Source organism: Pseudomassariella vexata (assembly GCF_002105095.1).
Source record: "Pseudomassariella vexata strain CBS 129021 chromosome Unknown BCR38scaffold_1, whole genome shotgun sequence".
In the NCBI taxonomy this organism is placed as follows: Eukaryota; Fungi; Ascomycota; class Sordariomycetes; order Amphisphaeriales; family Pseudomassariaceae; genus Pseudomassariella; species Pseudomassariella vexata.
This window is the reverse complement of record NW_024467956.1, coordinates 1,232,057-1,248,114: the sequence shown is the minus strand read 5'-3', so window position 1 is coordinate 1,248,114 and position 16,058 is coordinate 1,232,057. Positions and strand designations below refer to the sequence as shown.

Genomic DNA, 16,058 nt, shown 5'->3' with positions numbered 1-16,058 from the left:
TTGGTATTTTTTAGGTTTTGTTTTTACAGATGCATATTACGGTGCGAGCGTGTCAAATGGGTTCTGGAAAGGGCTGGCTGGTTTCTCTATGAATTGATCGGAACCGGCGGCGTGTCTGCAGAAAACTGACAGACTGATAAAACTGTCGAATATGTCTGGAAGTATACTTTTGAGAAGCTCATACGAATGACGCGACATGGAAAGAAACAAGTTAAAACGGGGGCCGTGTTGGCTACTATTGCATATAGCTCCACGACTGGAGTGGGAGATTCTCCATCGGCGCCAATCTCTTTGGGTTGCGCTTTTCAGAGCGCTGGGAGGCTGATGAGAGATACTCAACTCCTCCCACCATGTACAAAGTCTTCATTTCACTACTTTCTCTCTTGAGCACACAACATACATAACATAGCATAGTGGTGCTGATGGGATTGCACATTATTATAACTTACACACTGCTCGGTTCCCCCGTATTGGTGATAGTTAAGACTTGAGCTTTGAGCACGCAGTATTCTACCCACAGGATCGTAGAGGTTGACCAATAACAACCGATGGCTAGGTTCCAAAGTTTGACTGCGCCTGCTATCGAACTCGACGTCAAATTAGGCGTCACCTGCCATCTCCGCAGAACCAGTCCCACAACCCAGTTCGACGCGGGATCGTAACTAACCTCTCTGTGTTACGGTATGTCAAATCTCTCCGAACCGCGTCTTCCTCTCTTGTGTCTGGTTTCTACTTACTAACCAATATCTGGTCACGGGCATTTTTCCTTCTGTCCTTTTCTTGCTTCTACATACATACACCTTCACAGTTCGGAATGCAACGCCGATAGATGGGGAGCAATATACTCTGGAGATCTCTTCACCCGACCAGGGAAGAAATGTCCGATGGCCGAACACGCTTTTGGCTCTCTCCCAATACGACGGTCTGCGTCTAGCTTTTCTAGCGTCCTACAGTCTCAGACAGATACCTGTACAGCCACGTCATGAGAGCAAGTCTGTCTAGCCTGTCGGCCAGCCAGCGGCTCATGGCCGTCGCCGAGCGTAGAAGCGAAGGGGTGGCCTCGGATTAGGTCACAGGTCTAACCGGCAGGCCGACAATACTGTTGCTACCGCTACGACCTACTGCCGCTTCCTGGCCCATAACCCGTGCAGCCCAGAGAGTTATCCTAGGGCATCGACGCCAGTAACTTATGTAATTGGGAATTCCCTGTATTGGAGTGCATATATACTATGCATCGTGGGGTCAACGCAGTGTGTACCTAGACACACAAGAAAGGGGTGGGGAGAGGGGGAATTGATGACTGCATTGGGTCGCACAAAGGCCGACCACCACCAGCAGCCGCAAGACCACAGAGCAGAGACCAGAGACCAGAGAAGTTTCACAGCGCGCTGCGTTGTGTGTTACTTACACTACTGTCATCAGTCATCAGTCTAGCTAGGAAAATCCCTGACCCCGGGCCTTGCGATGAAGAAGACATGGACACAAACGCCCAATTGCTCGCGCCCAGATCACAGAGATGCATTATTTGGCCATGTACCCGCGGTAACAAACACATTTGCAGAAAAGATCAGAGAAAGAAAGGCTGCTTTCGCCACTGCCGTCTGGTTCTCCCTAGGCCGACAGACGAACGAACAATGAAAACCCAAATTCAAGCCCCGTTGCTTGGCTTTCCAGGATTTCCGGCCGAAGCATCTTACCTCGCACACTGCCTGACAGATGCACTACGACGCTGAGGGATCTAACGGGCATTTTGGCTACAATTAGGACATATTACGGGAGTACAGCAATACTAGTCCAAACAGCCAGCTAGCCTACTATCCCCCCCTTGCGAACGGTATAATGGTGAGCGGCCGGCTGATGATGATGGGTTGGTTCATCAGTGGGTGGGTGAGTGGGCTGTTACCTACATCATAGTTGGACCACCTGCCGCTCTTACCTCCTCCTTCATAGGAAATGGGGTGGTGGGCAGCATGTCAACGCAGGTCAGAGTTGCATTCCCCACGAGGTTTTGACATTGAAGACACCACTACGACTCGACCAAGATATTGGATTGTCTGCCATGCAGACATCACCAGCACCGTCCGCATGGGCTACCTGATAGGCACTTGGCTCTGTTGAGGGTCGCCAAGCAAGGTCTCAACAACGTCCGTCATGATGAGCCCGGATACAAGCAAATCGATGTATAGCCAAACAGAGACAGAGAGTATCTGGGCCACCGGATCGTATTAATACCAGTTTCTTCAACGGCAATTCCACACGGCTCGGCCCCCGGAGGCCCGTCAAGGCACAAACAGGGGAGCATTGTACGATTCGTTTGCCTTTTTGCAATTTTACCATGAAACTGACGGACCTGGCAGATGTGGGCGCGTGTATGAGCGAGCCACGCTGCCACGGATCCGATTGAAACAAAGTTTGGTTCGTGTTATGCAACTGGCCGTACAAGCCGAAAAGGGGAATTAGGAGGGGCACGGGGAAGGCTATAACATGTCCTTTTAAGACACAAGTACAGCGAAACCCGGGCCCACCATCACCTTTCTACGGTACCATTCCTTTCCTCCAGCTGAAAAAGAATCCCAGGGAACGGTTATTCTCCTTGCTTTGGAGATGTTTCGCTCCAAGCTTTGGCTCATACCACGGTGTTATACGGGGACGTATTTGTCTGTGTGTCCGTAGATATATGCTCGCTCGGCCACGCTGAGATTATTTGCAATCCCTGACACTACAATACCTACCCGATGATGACACTGGCCGTGCCCTTGCCGGTCTTTGCCATCCTTTGCCGATTGCTGGGCCCGATTGCTGGGCTGCCTATCAGTGCTACCCGATCACATCACAACTGGGGTTGGTCATGGGCGTGCCGTTGCATTGATGGAGGCCCAGCCAGTCAGCCCAGCCTAGCGCGTAGCCAGCCTGCTGCGATCCGCCCTGGGGGCGAACGGGGCGGTCCACGGAAAATGTTGGACTCAGGTATCATCAACAATAAACAAGTTGCCGTTGACACAAACTCGTGCTGTGCGCAGTTACCAGCCAGACACCTTCGACCCTTAGGTAACGCGCACAAGAAACGCCACCCGCTTCTTCCGCTGCCATGTGGTCTTATTAGACTAAGACACAGACACAGACAAAGCCACCGGAAACGTGACGCGACGCCAGCCCAGCCAGCCACCGCGAAGCCGGAGATGAACGTCCTGGCTTGAAGCTTTGCATTGAGAACAAGCAGTTGGGGAAAAAACACAAAGCAGAAAAAAAGTGCCGAGATGTGGCTGACAGTTATTACTAACGGACACCCACCCCCCTGATCCCTGCTCTTCTGCCAGGGATTCTTTATTCATTTCTAACGCTTTAAACTAACTAGGCTCTAGGCTCTGAGGGAGCGCGATCCGGTACTAAGCCCACTAATATCTCTAACACTAACTGTCTTGGGCGGGCTCGGGAGTGTGGTTCCTTGATGGCGGCAAACACACAGAGATCCATACCAGAAAAGCGAAAGAATTACGACGAGAGAACCGCCGGGTTCCTGGCTCACTCCTTCCCACGGCCTCATTTTTCTGTTCACTTTCCCCCACATGCAGTTTAGTACTAGCCCGAGTATGAGCCAGATACGGTAGTAATCCGTGAAACTCCCATCTTGGTTCTCGCAGTCATGTCATCCTGTCATCTTATTAGCCTTTTGCCTAAATAAATCATTTCCATGTCCCTCGCCTCCCCCAGCCGCCCGGCTGACCCCCAGTGTTATGCTGGACAGGGGCTCTCTTCACCAAATGACCTGTATTTTCCTGGGCTGACCATGCCGCGAAATGATATCAGCGTTGTCGTCATAACTTTCTTTGCGGTAATCATATACATAAACATACATACCTCCAAGTGGCGGCGCCTTCACGGCTGCGAACCCCAGGCCCCGACTAACTGCATGGACGAACGGCGCAATTTGCAGGCTTGTGCAGATTTCCTCTGGCTAGCTTCCGGGTTCTAGTCAAATTGTCGGGATTTATCGACGAACAATCCGCCGCATATGTGCTGGGGGATATACGTGGGGAAAAGCTTAATTTCGCACTGTGCTTGTGATTAGTTCTGTATAAGTTACCATTTAATTTATAAAATCCAGATTCGTGCGCGCATGAAAGGAAAAGCTCAAGGAAAAGCTCCTTGATTATTCGTAATGATTTAAGCGTAAGCCACTGTTCAGTTCACCGGTGAAGTTATCCGATGGTATATGGTGTATACTTTAGCGGTGGTGTTCTTATTCGTAGTTTTCTCGTCCATGTGAACGTCCACTACTCCCAAAAGAAAGACAAAAACTCGCCATGCTCTGCGGATTGAATGGAAAAAGGCAAGAAAAATGTCAGGAGGCTAATAATAGTGGCTGTACATGCAAGTCATCGATGATTTCTCCCCGAGCCCGCCTGTCGACAAGCAGGTATCTATCTCCGTTCGTCCAGAAGGCCCTTTTTTCGGGCCTCAATTACCTGACGGCTAACTAGACGATGGCGTGTCAGAACGGGAGGGGAGTCTCCACGCAGTAGCAGCAGCCACTGCATAGGCCCGATCTGAGGGGGAAGTGTTCCATTGGGGGCAGGCCTAGTAAACAAAGTTTGGTAAGACGGAAATTTGGTTGGGGCCGGTGGGCTTCGAGACTAGACCTGCTGCCCTGAGGCCATCATCATCGCCGTGGCCTGGACGTCTTGGATAGCAGCGCCTCTTGGCTGCTGAAGATTTCTGGATGCGGACCGACACGGCAGTTGGGAGATACCACCCAGGAATACTAGTAGAAGACAGTCGGGTAGAAGACGAGACGGAGACGAAACGGTAGCGTTGAGTCTCTATGGTTCTTTAACCGTTCGTGATGTGTGACTTGCCGTGACCGTCTCCAAGGAGCTACGCGAGGGCGGGAGAATACCTCTCCTGGCCAAGCGTACAGCTTCTTCCATTCTACAACTTCAGATAAGCCCGACACGTAAACAAATGCTCCCTTCTCTACAAAAGCTCCTCGTAGGGGAGAAGGGCATGGAGAAACCCCAAGTTGTCGTTAAAGCCTCTGATCTATCGTTGTTAAATGAGTAAATGCTTGTAATTCATCTAATCTGGAGTTCTGAGATGTTGGATGGAGCCCCTTAATGAAGCGATATTGAGACTTCATTTCAACCACGCGATGTGAATATGAACATGTTCAAAAGTCGTATGGGTAAAGCTGGAGAGCACATGGCCAAGCGGTGACTTTCATAAGACAAGCAGTCAAATCCAAATTGATACTAGTAATTAAGAGCCTTGAATACTTCTCAATGTGAAATCCGTACTCTGGCATTCCTGGCTCTTCGGTTCGCGTCGCCGTAAGACTGGACTCGCGCTATCGGACGGCTCCCCGGAGCACAGGAAGGAGCTGCGAATAGCCTCAGTTCGAAGCACTACTTGCGGGCTCGGTCAGTCAGCCCTATGATTTTTTTCTCAATCGCTACACTGCACGATTTCACACCAAGGCATATCGCTCTCGAGCATCACAGACATATCAACAGCTTTAGATAGCCTTGAATCGCTCGATACACCCCTTCGTCGCCCCCTAAATTCCATAGCATATGAACGACACCACCAAACATTGCGATGGCTTCACAGGCATAGTATGATCAGTGAGTCTTTCACCTTGCAGGTTACCTCATTATCTTTATCTATCACTTCTCTCTTCTGTCTTGGCCAATGCATACCATCCTCCTCGCCACTTGCATCCTCCATGCGGTTTCGTGCTTCCGTTTCGCTGCGACTGCCAGGAACCTAAGGAAATATACAGTTGTTGTCTTCAGGCTTCGGGCCGTGGTAATTTAAGCTTGACCGTGCGACTGCAGGCTGTATACACTCTAGTAGTTGGACAAGCTCAAGTTAACTTCTCTGAGGCCGTCGCAGATGACATTTCCCGGTGTACAATGCTACACCTCCTGACTAAGGTATACCACAGCTGCGTCTATACCCTTCGATCACGCCGTAGCGCTTTCGACGACCGATATGGCCTTGGTTATCCCTTCTCAGGAGGCGTATAGGAGGCGTATAATACAACTCGATCGACGTTTTTGCGGCGTCTCAAAGATTTCCGAGCTCGACCTACCTTCTAATCGATCGATTCGACACCATCGTAATATAGAGTGTAACCCATGGAGGCAACATCGATTATGAAACGCCCTCTGACGTTTCGTACAGTCGATGCCGCACGCTCGCGTGTAAAACACGATGCGTTTGGAGGGCAGCTTTTCACGGACCTCTATGCGCCCAGTTAGCCTTGCTGTGGGTGTCATGGCTTGAGCATAGCCGCTGGGTTTCCTTTGTATCACTATGCGCCGTTGAGACACCTTTCCAGAGCTCTCTTTTGAAGCTTGTCTACATCAACACCCTTACATTGAAGAGAGCTCCAGTGAACGTGCTGCCTATCTCCTAGCCGAGAACCTGACTCGCGGCAGGGAGGGCTCAATCCACGAAGTCTTGTGCGAGATCAAGACGAGCATCAGGTTGTTTGAATAGAGGCATTGTGGTCGGTTGCTTCATGTTATGCTGGCTACTGTCATACTTGACACCAACTGGGTTGCTACGAATACACCGATAGAATACCACCTTTCATGAACTTCTTTCGAGTTAACGTTTTGGGCAAACACATCTCCCACCTGTTAAAAGCAACATGGGGGAGTCTGTGTTGTATCGGCAGATCTAAGCAGTGATCTGAGCAGTAACACACCACCCATCAACTGAATATGGGCCTCGGCCTGGTAATATTACATGTCTTTGGCTTGCTTTGGTTTGAATGGCTCAACCCCGAGTCCCAACTGGCAGCGGTTTTCGACGACTCAACCACCGTATCCCTTTGTGGATTTAAACCGTCAATGCCCCTACAAGAATTGAATCCTTTAGGTTCAAAGCGGTGATGAACAATGTTTCGGTCTGACCGTCGATTACAGCTAAACACACCATACCGTTACAGTCTAATAGTCGTAGAAGCCCTTGCCACTCTTCTTCCCAAACCAACCCGCATCAACCATCTTTCCCAACAGGATACTCGGTCGGTACTTTGAATCGCCTGTTTCCTGGTACAAGACCTTCATGATGGCCAAGCAGGTGTCCAAGCCAATAAAGTCAGCCAGCTGGAGGGGTCCCATGGGAACATTGGTGCCATTCTTCATCATGGCATCAATGTCATCCCGCGTGCCAACCCCAGTCTCGAGACAGATGATCGCCTCATTGATATACGGCATCAGAATCCGATTAGCAATAAATCCTGGCGAGTCCGCAGACACGGAGGGAATCTTCCCCATTGCCTTGCAGAACTCGACCGCGGTGTCGACAGTCTCCTTGCTCGTCTGAAGCCCGCTGATGATCTCGACACCCTTCTGCACAGGCACCGGGTTCATGAAGTGAGTCGACACCACACGCGAGCTTGCAGACAGATCCGTGGGGTCCTTGGTCGTGGAGGCTGCTATCTTGGTGATGGAAATCGAAGACGTATTGGTCGCCAAAATGGTATGCTTGGGGCACACCTTGGCCAGCTTGGCGAATATGTCGAACTTTAGGCTGGAAATCTCAGGAACAGCCTCGATGACGAAATCAACACCGGAAAGATCCTCAATGGCGGTACTGGGAGACAACAAAGATCGGGCCTTGTCGGCCTGGTCCTGGGTGAGACGTGATTTGGACACGTCCTTGGCTAAGAGTTTCTCTAGACGAACAGGTCAGTATGTTGCTCGACAAACAGCCCACCGGGTTAGAGACAGGATGACCAACCTGCAAACCCCAATCCTTTGTCCAGAGCAGCCTGAGACTGGTCGATAAGTGTGACAGGTATTCCAGCTTTCTGTGCGGCCACAAGAGCTATCCCCAGGCCCTGGATGGGTGTAAGCCTTCTTGATGTGTGGTGGTGATCACATGGAAATCCACTTACCATCTGTCCCGCCCCAATGACACCCAGGCTCTTAACTTGGGCTGCATTTCGGGCAGCACTTGAGCTGAAGAGCCTGGCCTGAGTTGCAAGCTTGAAGGCTTGTCTTCTTCCAATCGCACTCGCCATCTTAGTTGGAAATACCGAGTTTCTGGCAATGTCACTGTTGTAATGAAGTCACGAGGAATCAAGGGAGATGCTGGTCTAGTTCTCCGGCTAACCTCGGCCCCGCATAACTGTTCTAGGCCAGCTGCAAGCTCCTATCGATAAGGTACTTGGAGCTTGGAGTCCTAGTCTACTTCATGCAGATGACCTTTGGGTTTCTCAGTTCTTGTGGCAGTCCAAGTCTCTAACTCGATATACTTCGTTGTGATCTTGAATTAATCCATGGATTGTAATGACCCAGAGAGTCTACAAGCAAGAACAGGCCAATCATGGTGGTCAATTGGTTGCTTTAGGTGCTTCAAGCAGAAGGATGCAATAAACGGGGCAACCATTAGACGGTGGGGATGGGGCATGGTGATATCGCTAAACGCGTCGCGAGTCCTTAAATGGGTGAGCTCTCAAGCGGAACGCGCTCGACGCGTCTCCATCCAAATTTCTGAGTCACCCGTATCTTCAACTCGCCAAACCTCGCAGTCCATGTCAGCGAATTGAGTCGCAAACCGCCCCTGGCTTACCAGAGAGAGCCTCTCTCACCCAAGATGGAGTCCTCAGAGGGTACCTCGGACATCGTGCACCCCGAAGTTCGGGCGCATATCAACAGTCTCGTCTCTGCTGTAAGTGAAGTGCGGGTTGCTGACGTGGTTCTCTCGTGTACTGATGCTGCCATTTAGCTCGGTGGTTTCAGCGCCGAAGATGACGGACGATATGTTATGGGCGACTCGGCCCTCGAGGTCCTCCGAGATATCAAGAAATGGATCCGATTTTACGATGAGAAGACGAACCGAATGGACGTTGCACGATGCTTAGCCGACGCGAACTTGGTGGACGGCGACTTGTTGCATATTCTGGCTTCCTGGCCACAGAACGCGACCGATAACAGGTTCAAGGCTCGGGCTGCTTTGGCTTGCTTCGAAATCATGGTACCGTTGACATGGCCACTCGAGCGCAACCACGAAGAGATGACCGTCAACCACCACCGGCACATGCCGGTCCTGCAGCTTGCTCAAGTGGCCTACAAGCGCTCCATCATCAATTTCGACGCCGCCCAGATTTTGCATACCGCTGTTCGAGTCGCACTTCCGTCAATGGCCTTGCCACGCAACAATCGAACCCCCCGAGACGAAGGCATCATCAAACTAGTTCTGCTATTCCTTCGCAATATGGCCATGATCTCGCCTCCTCCCAATGTTCAATACGATGGCGACGAGTCGCACATTTCAAGATCCGCCTTGATCGACGCTTTCTCGTTCCAGGATATACTGTTGACTATTTTGACGCTGGCTTCGAATATGGGTGAGGACTTCAATCATGAAGGTGTTATAGTCATGGAGATCATCTTCCATCTTGTGAAGCGTGTCGATGTCTCGAAGCTCTTCATGGACGAAAAGCAGCTCGGCAAGACAAATGCGAATGAACTCACGTCCTTGATGAACAAGGAAGCTGCAATGCACCGACCCCACAACAGGAAAGCCCCAACGAGACACAACCGCTTTGGCGCCATGGTATGGGTACAGCGTGGAGATGGTAAAATGTCCACCATATCTGGTCAGGACGCCCTGTTGGACGCTGCGACGCGGAAGCAAAAGATGGACGACAGCAAGACCTATCGCCCACCAAGAAGAGCCAGGAAGGACATGGAACCGAAAGATCTAGGACCAGTGGTGTCTTTGAACGCAAGAGCACGCCAGCAATTACGGGGCTTCGTGGAAGAGTTCTTGGACTCGGGCTTCAATCCCCTTTTCCTGAACGTCCGAAAGAAGTTGGACGATGGGAAGGAGTACGTTTTCGGGTACCATTACCAGCAATTCTTTTACCTTGTAGCGTGGTTTCTTGAAGCTCAGAGAGCACGCACAAAGGCTACAAAAAGCAGTCAAGTCGCAGGTGGTGACGATGTCGGGAGCTACAACCTTGTGGCTACTGTTCTGAACCAGGAGATGTTCATTACCCTCAACCGATCCATGTCCACCTCGCTGGAAGGCAAGAACTGGCAAGAGCTTTGCGCCGCCATGAGATGCTTCACCCAAATTCTCCTTACCGTCCAAGATATGTCAGAGTCGGGAAATGAGGATGACGAAGAGATCGCCGAAAACATCTTGAGCAGAATTTTCTACGAAGAGGAGACGCACGACCGCGTGGCAAACATTGCCAGAAATTACAAGGACCAAGGATTCGAGTATCTCGATAGCTGTACCGAACTCGCGCATACGTATCTTCGCATCCTGGAAGCATATGCCAAGCAGAATGTGGACATGCAAGTCCGATCTCGTCGGAGGATCAGAAGGAAGAAGGCAGCGAAAGCGGCGGTTGCAGACGATGCGAACCCAGCCGCCGACGATGAATCAGAAAACGACCAGGCAAGCGCAGAACGAACAACGAAGGAGCGCAAGTTTGATTTCAGTCGCTTTGCAGCTCGTTTCATCCCTCAAGGTGTCATAGATACATTTGTGAAGTTCACTAAATATTATCAGGATCTGAACGATGCTCAACTCAAGCGAGCCCACCGGTTCTTCTACCGAGTGGCTTTCAAACAGAACATGAGTGTCATGCTCTACAGAGCTGACATCATCCACTTATTCTACAGCATGATTAAAGGTCAACAACCGCTGGACAAGGGCTGCGGGATGTATAAGGAATGGGAGGAGCTGGTGAAACAAGTGCTGAAGAAGTGCATTCGCAAAGTCGAAGAGCGACCAGCTCTGATTATCGAAATGCTCTTCTCCAAAATCAACGCAACGGCCCATTATTTGGAGTATGGATATGAGAAACAGACGATTGCCAAATCCACGCCTAAGCCAGCTGCCGAGCTAGAATTTCGGACTATTGTCGAGCGCGACCAGCAGATTGCAGTTGCAGTTGGGGCGCTGCTGGACAAGAACCTGGCTCATCATATCACATGGGTCAAGGATCAGTTATCGTCGGCAGAGACCGAACGGCGAGCGTGGGAGGCGGCCGAGAAGGCGATGCCATCCGTCGAAATAACCGGCGACGAAGGTGTGGATCAATCTATGGAGGCTAACATGACCAAGGAAATGCCCTTGATCAGTGAGTTTATCATTCAGTTCCTGTCGTCAGTGAAGCTATACTAACCAACAAAGCCGTGCGTCCCGATGATGATGTGCGCCGGACGGCCATGTTCAAGAACTCACACCTCCGACTTCTCATGAAGTTGGTTGGGTTCGAGCGTCTAGCACCTACGCTTGATGAGACACCCGAATCGGCGTGGATAATTCCGTCATCTCTCAACGCAGACCATCTTCAAGAATCTTTGGACTTCATCAAGAGGGCAGAGTTTGACCCTCCAACCTTCGACGATGGCAGGTTAGCCGAGGATCAGCTGAGAAGGAAGACGGCGCCGCGGAAGACCGCAGTATTTGACGATGATGACGGAGAAGACGAGGACGAGGAACTGTTCCCCGCCAATGTACCTTCAACCCATAAAGCTGCAGCAAAGCCATCGGACAAACCTAAGAAAACAAGGCGTCGCCGCCGCCAAGACCAAGATGCAGAACTCCTAACGGAAGACCAGTTAGAAGAGCGCGCCAGGAAACGCCGCGATCACGAGAAGGAGAAGGCTCGCCGATTCAAGAGTGAGCTCTACATCAACTCCGATGATGATCTCACGGATGAAGAGCGAGACCGTGAATTCTTCGAAAGCGAGGAGAGACTTCGCCAGAAACAGAGAGCAGCGATACTCGGCATCAAGCCCCCGTCACCAAAGCTCCTAACGGCTAAGCGGAAAGCCATTGTGCTTGCCGATAGCGATAGCAACGATGACGATGATATGGTCTTGACACAAGAATCGAAGTCGAGCCGGGCGAATGTTGCGGAGAAGGATGGAGATACATCCGGCACAGACGACACACCACCTTCTTCCAGTCCACATGCGGACTCGGCAAGCGGGGCAAAAAGGAGGAGAGTATCGAAGGAGCCGAGCCCCGCTCAAGTTGATGGTGAGCCCACAAGTGCCGACGTTGATATGGATGATGCGGATGACGAGGATACACCGGCAGCGAAGCCGGCACGGGGACGGCCAAGAGCCAAGGCTGGTTTTATCATTGACAGCGATGATGAGGAATAATGATGGAATTTGGCCTCACGAGAAGGCGTTTAGGTTGGATTATACGGGTTACTGTACGTTTCTGCAACATGAGGGTCAGAATAACCCTATAGTCCAGTTGAATTTTCAAAGTTGAGTTGATGCAGCATGTATACTCTGGAAGTGGGCCTGGTACCGAAGTTTGTATACCTATGGCTACCTGAACCGAGCACTGGTGAGTTCTCAAAGCCCCCTGAACCAACGAGGGCCCATCTCCTGACTATGCGATTAAGATTGACCTATCGAAACGGAGTGAACCACTACCAGTTTCGCAACAAAACCGATATCCCACTCGCACAGTATACCGAAGACGTTTATCTTGACCCTCAACAAGCCCGAGACGCACGAAGTGCTTAAAGATGGCGTGGGCTACACAGGCAAGAGAGCTGTGTTGATGATGGTAATGAGGATGGGACTAAACCCCAGGAGTCGTCTGCAGCTACCGAAGGGCTATCTATGGGCAGTTGGCCCGAGCACTACATCCAGTACACGTCCGGTGTGTCTGGGATGCGCAACAGGTGGAAAAGAAGAGTACAAGCGAATGCTCATTATCTCGACATTGATTATCATATCTGTCTCAACCCCTGAAGCCACCCAATCCAGCCCAGCTGTCTATCCCGACGACAACATACCTAACTGCCGATTACCATTCTACTTGATTTACAGACTCGAGAATACAAGCCCGACAAGCGAAGCCGCCAGCAAGACACAGTTCATTCTCCCGGATGACGCGCCCGATACCGCCACGGGAGCCTGGCTCGCCTGAACACCAGTTCCAGTTCCAGTTCCAGCTCCAGTTCCAGCGCCAGTTCCAGCGCCAGTTCCAGCTCCAGTTCCAGCGCCAGTTCCAGCTCCAGTTCCAGCGCCAGTTCCAGCGCCAGTTCCAGCTCCAGCCCCGGCTCCAGGCCCAGCTCCAGCCCCGGCTCCAGCTTCGGTTCCAGTTCCGGTTCCGGCCCCAGTTCCAGCTCCGGCCCCAGTTCCAGCATTAGTCCCCGTCGCCGAGTCCCTTGCCGGACCTGGATTCGTCACGACAAAGAAATTCCCAGCCATGACCTTGTCCTGCAACCCGGCCTGGGTCAAGACCTGCTGGGCATTAAATCCCTGCCGATTCTGCGCCGCTTCCATCATGGAGTTCATGTTCTCCTGCGTAGCGGTCGACGTGTCGATAACGACCTGCGTGTATCGATGCGCGAGCGGGGTGCGCGCCGGCGGCGCAGGGCCAAAGTACGGGGCGGCCGCTTGCACAGCGCCCGGCATCTCGAGCAGGAATACGTTCTGCGTGCCTGCCGTTGTGTTCATGACGGCGGCCGTCTGGCTTTGCGTCATGCCAGTCTGCATCCAGTGCAGGAGCGTGTTGGTTTGCGGGGGGCTGTTGGTTGGAATGTCCAAGTCGATCATCATGACTGCGAAGGAGGAGCCGGCCATTTTTTCCATGGTGCCTAATTGGGGTGCTTGTGCTGACACTGTGACGAACGTGGTGTCAGAACTCGCGGCTTACGGTATAGGGGTAGCAACGTTGTCCGCTCACCTTCTTTGGCGATTTGCTTCCCGCCAGTCGCGTCCATCGCGTTGAAAGATACCATCAAGGAGTTCTGAGTCGTAGGCTCAAAACCAGAAGGCGTGGCCGCCAGCGACACTGTCGCCGCCGCCAGGACGGTAAGGTATGGAAAAATCATGTTGGTTGATTAATCCAGTTGACTTATTATAATGACAGACAACGGTGCACTAGAAACCAGCAGTGCGACAATAATATGTATTCAACTGTATAAGTATAGTTAACAACTCCCTGGACTTCTCTGAATATCAAAGAATACACCCTCTTTTTGTTTAAATCTTCTTGATGGCAAGTCGCAGACTGGAAACCGAAATCATCAGATGAAACTGGGTCGTGATAGCTGCTACATGCCGAGCATCATGCATGGACCGTTTCACCTCTCACCAAAGTCGTCATTGGCTTGAATCTCGAATCACTTCAAGTGGTTGACGTGTGCTTCACCTGCAAAAGCCCAAGTGTACGTTCTGTTTGCATGAGGTTTGCTGGCGTGCCTTCATCGTCTTGGCAGGAACCAAACATCCGCAGATGTTTTGGCGGGGAATGGGACTTCTGCGGCGTGGCAACCGACCGGCCAAGCGGCTTCGGTTTCTGAGCTTCTCAGCTTCCGGGCAAGACAAGGCATGGCAAGGGTCCTCACGACGAGATGTGCCTGTCCTTCAAGTATAATTCGTGGTGAACATCTGGTCTTCAGAATCAGGTGTATGCCACGATGTCGCCCGCCATGAGGTGGAGGTCACGGCGGTGACGCTCAACACTGCAACCACGCATGAGCGTGCAGTACGACACTGGTATGCATATCGTCAGGAGCTAACGCGAACGTTGTCAACTTCAGGGTGCGGCTCACGAACTAGGTTAAGGTTGACTAGCTCCATGGTGGATACATACAACCTTAGATCTTCCAGTCGTAGCAGGTGGGATGACAGCAATGCGGGGAAGTGGTTGCCTCCTGTAGGCAATCTAGCCGGGGCCGCCTTTGTGTGTCGTGCAGTACTCCATGTACGTGGTACTTCGTCTCTGAGAGGTGCGCGATATTTGACAAGCTCCCTGCCTCTCAACTCACGCTTGGAAAGCTTGGGGTTCCGGAAGCTCGGGAAGGGCCGAGTTCCGTTTCAATCCAGCTTGATGTTTCAAAACCTCTACTGGTTGATCTCTGGACCTGCTAGAGTCGGTTGGTCGGTCGCCTTGGGAACCGCGCTCGGTTCTCTCTGTAATTGCCACAGAAAAGAGAAACCGCGAAGGGACGATGGCAAACACATTTGCTAGAACATGCCAAAGGCATGGTCATTTGGGGTGGCACCGAGTCGTCGAAGCTTTCTTCGTGGTCTTGGTTGTACGAAGTCGAGTCTGGGCCATAAATAGCCCCTGAACAATTGAATATCTGACGACGTGGATGGTCATGACCCGACTTCGACATTAGGTGAACCAGTCTCGACTTACTTATATCAACTGGCGGACTAATACAATGATCTCATCACAAGTTGGCCTGGCCACTTTGTGGCTGAAGTTCCAGAATATAAAACCACGTAGACGGCTTAGAGGACGTGCTCGAACCACTTTACCAGCAGTGGCACACCAACGTGGCAGATCGGGAAATGAACAACATCACTATCAAAAGCATCAGTCTCATCGATTTTATATCAAATCAAACCACAGCTAAGCCTGTTGTTCCCGGCTGCCCTAGTGTACGGAGGATATGAGGATAGTGAGGATTATACAATTCACGGAAACCGACCACCGGGGTCAGGTGTCGATGCATGCTTTAGTATGATTCTTAACAATAGTCGGGGAAATCTCACACGAGTTACACGTTGCCCAGTGCAACGGGAGATGATGGCTTGGTGCCGTTCGGGATTTCTGCTCTCCCATGTGCATCTTTTCCCCATAACAGGCATCGCCTATCGATAGCCTAGCATTACCCATTGTAGATACCGAGATATCCCCAACCCGCTCCCTCCCGGATCTCACCTACCAACAACCTGACCGTAAGGACAGGAACTTCTCTGCTTGTCTTGGGTTGGGGAGGAAGAGAATGCCATGGCAGTTAGGTCTGTCCGAGCCCAGCTAGACTAGCGGATCGCCATCACTCGTTGTATACTGGGGACGAAGAACAGTATACCCCACTCTGGCATATTAGTGCGAGCTCGAGCTGTTAACGTATGACGCGAAGTCCAGTATTGGCCATGTGCAGTTCGGAAGTGACCTCGGGATGCTACATTAAAGCGTTAAAGTCCTGAGCGCCAACACGAGCAGCATTCAATAGCAGAGAGACGCTGTTTGATTATCTCCATCTATTATACTGCAGCAGACCGTTACCAAACTGCCGGTTCGCCCCTCGA

General features: G+C 51.5%; 3 protein-coding genes across 3 annotated transcripts; 1 reads left to right on the top strand and 2 right to left on the bottom strand.

Moving 5' to 3' along the window:
• Window positions 1-6,491: 6,491 nt before the first annotated feature.
• Window positions 6,492-8,100, bottom strand: BCR38DRAFT_416233 (3-hydroxyacyl-CoA dehydrogenase). Its single transcript, XM_040859089.1, has 3 exons — window positions 7,910-8,100; window positions 7,753-7,852; window positions 6,492-7,687 (listed from the first exon to the last, which is right to left on the bottom strand). The coding sequence occupies exons 1-3, from the start codon at window positions 8,033-8,035 to the stop codon at window positions 6,957-6,959; spliced, it is 957 nt and encodes a 318-aa protein (XP_040720825.1). The 5' UTR covers window positions 8,036-8,100; the 3' UTR covers window positions 6,492-6,956.
• Window positions 8,101-8,610: 510 nt separating this feature from the next.
• BCR38DRAFT_404343 (timeless protein-domain-containing protein) lies at window positions 8,611-12,149 on the top strand (the record flags this gene model as incomplete). Its single annotated transcript, XM_040857838.1, has 3 exons — window positions 8,611-8,685; window positions 8,743-11,113; window positions 11,167-12,149. The coding sequence occupies 3 exons, from the start codon at window positions 8,611-8,613 to the stop codon at window positions 12,147-12,149; spliced, it is 3,429 nt and encodes a 1,142-aa protein (XP_040720824.1).
• A 678-nt stretch (window positions 12,150-12,827) lies between these two features.
• On the bottom strand, window positions 12,828-13,843 carry BCR38DRAFT_470239 (phosphatidylethanolamine-binding protein; the record flags this gene model as incomplete). The annotated part of the gene is made up of 2 exons (XM_040862830.1): window positions 12,828-13,630; window positions 13,696-13,843. 2 exons carry the CDS (start codon window positions 13,841-13,843, stop codon window positions 12,828-12,830), a joined length of 951 nt encoding a protein of 316 aa, XP_040720823.1.
• Window positions 13,844-16,058: the final 2,215 nt, after the last annotated feature.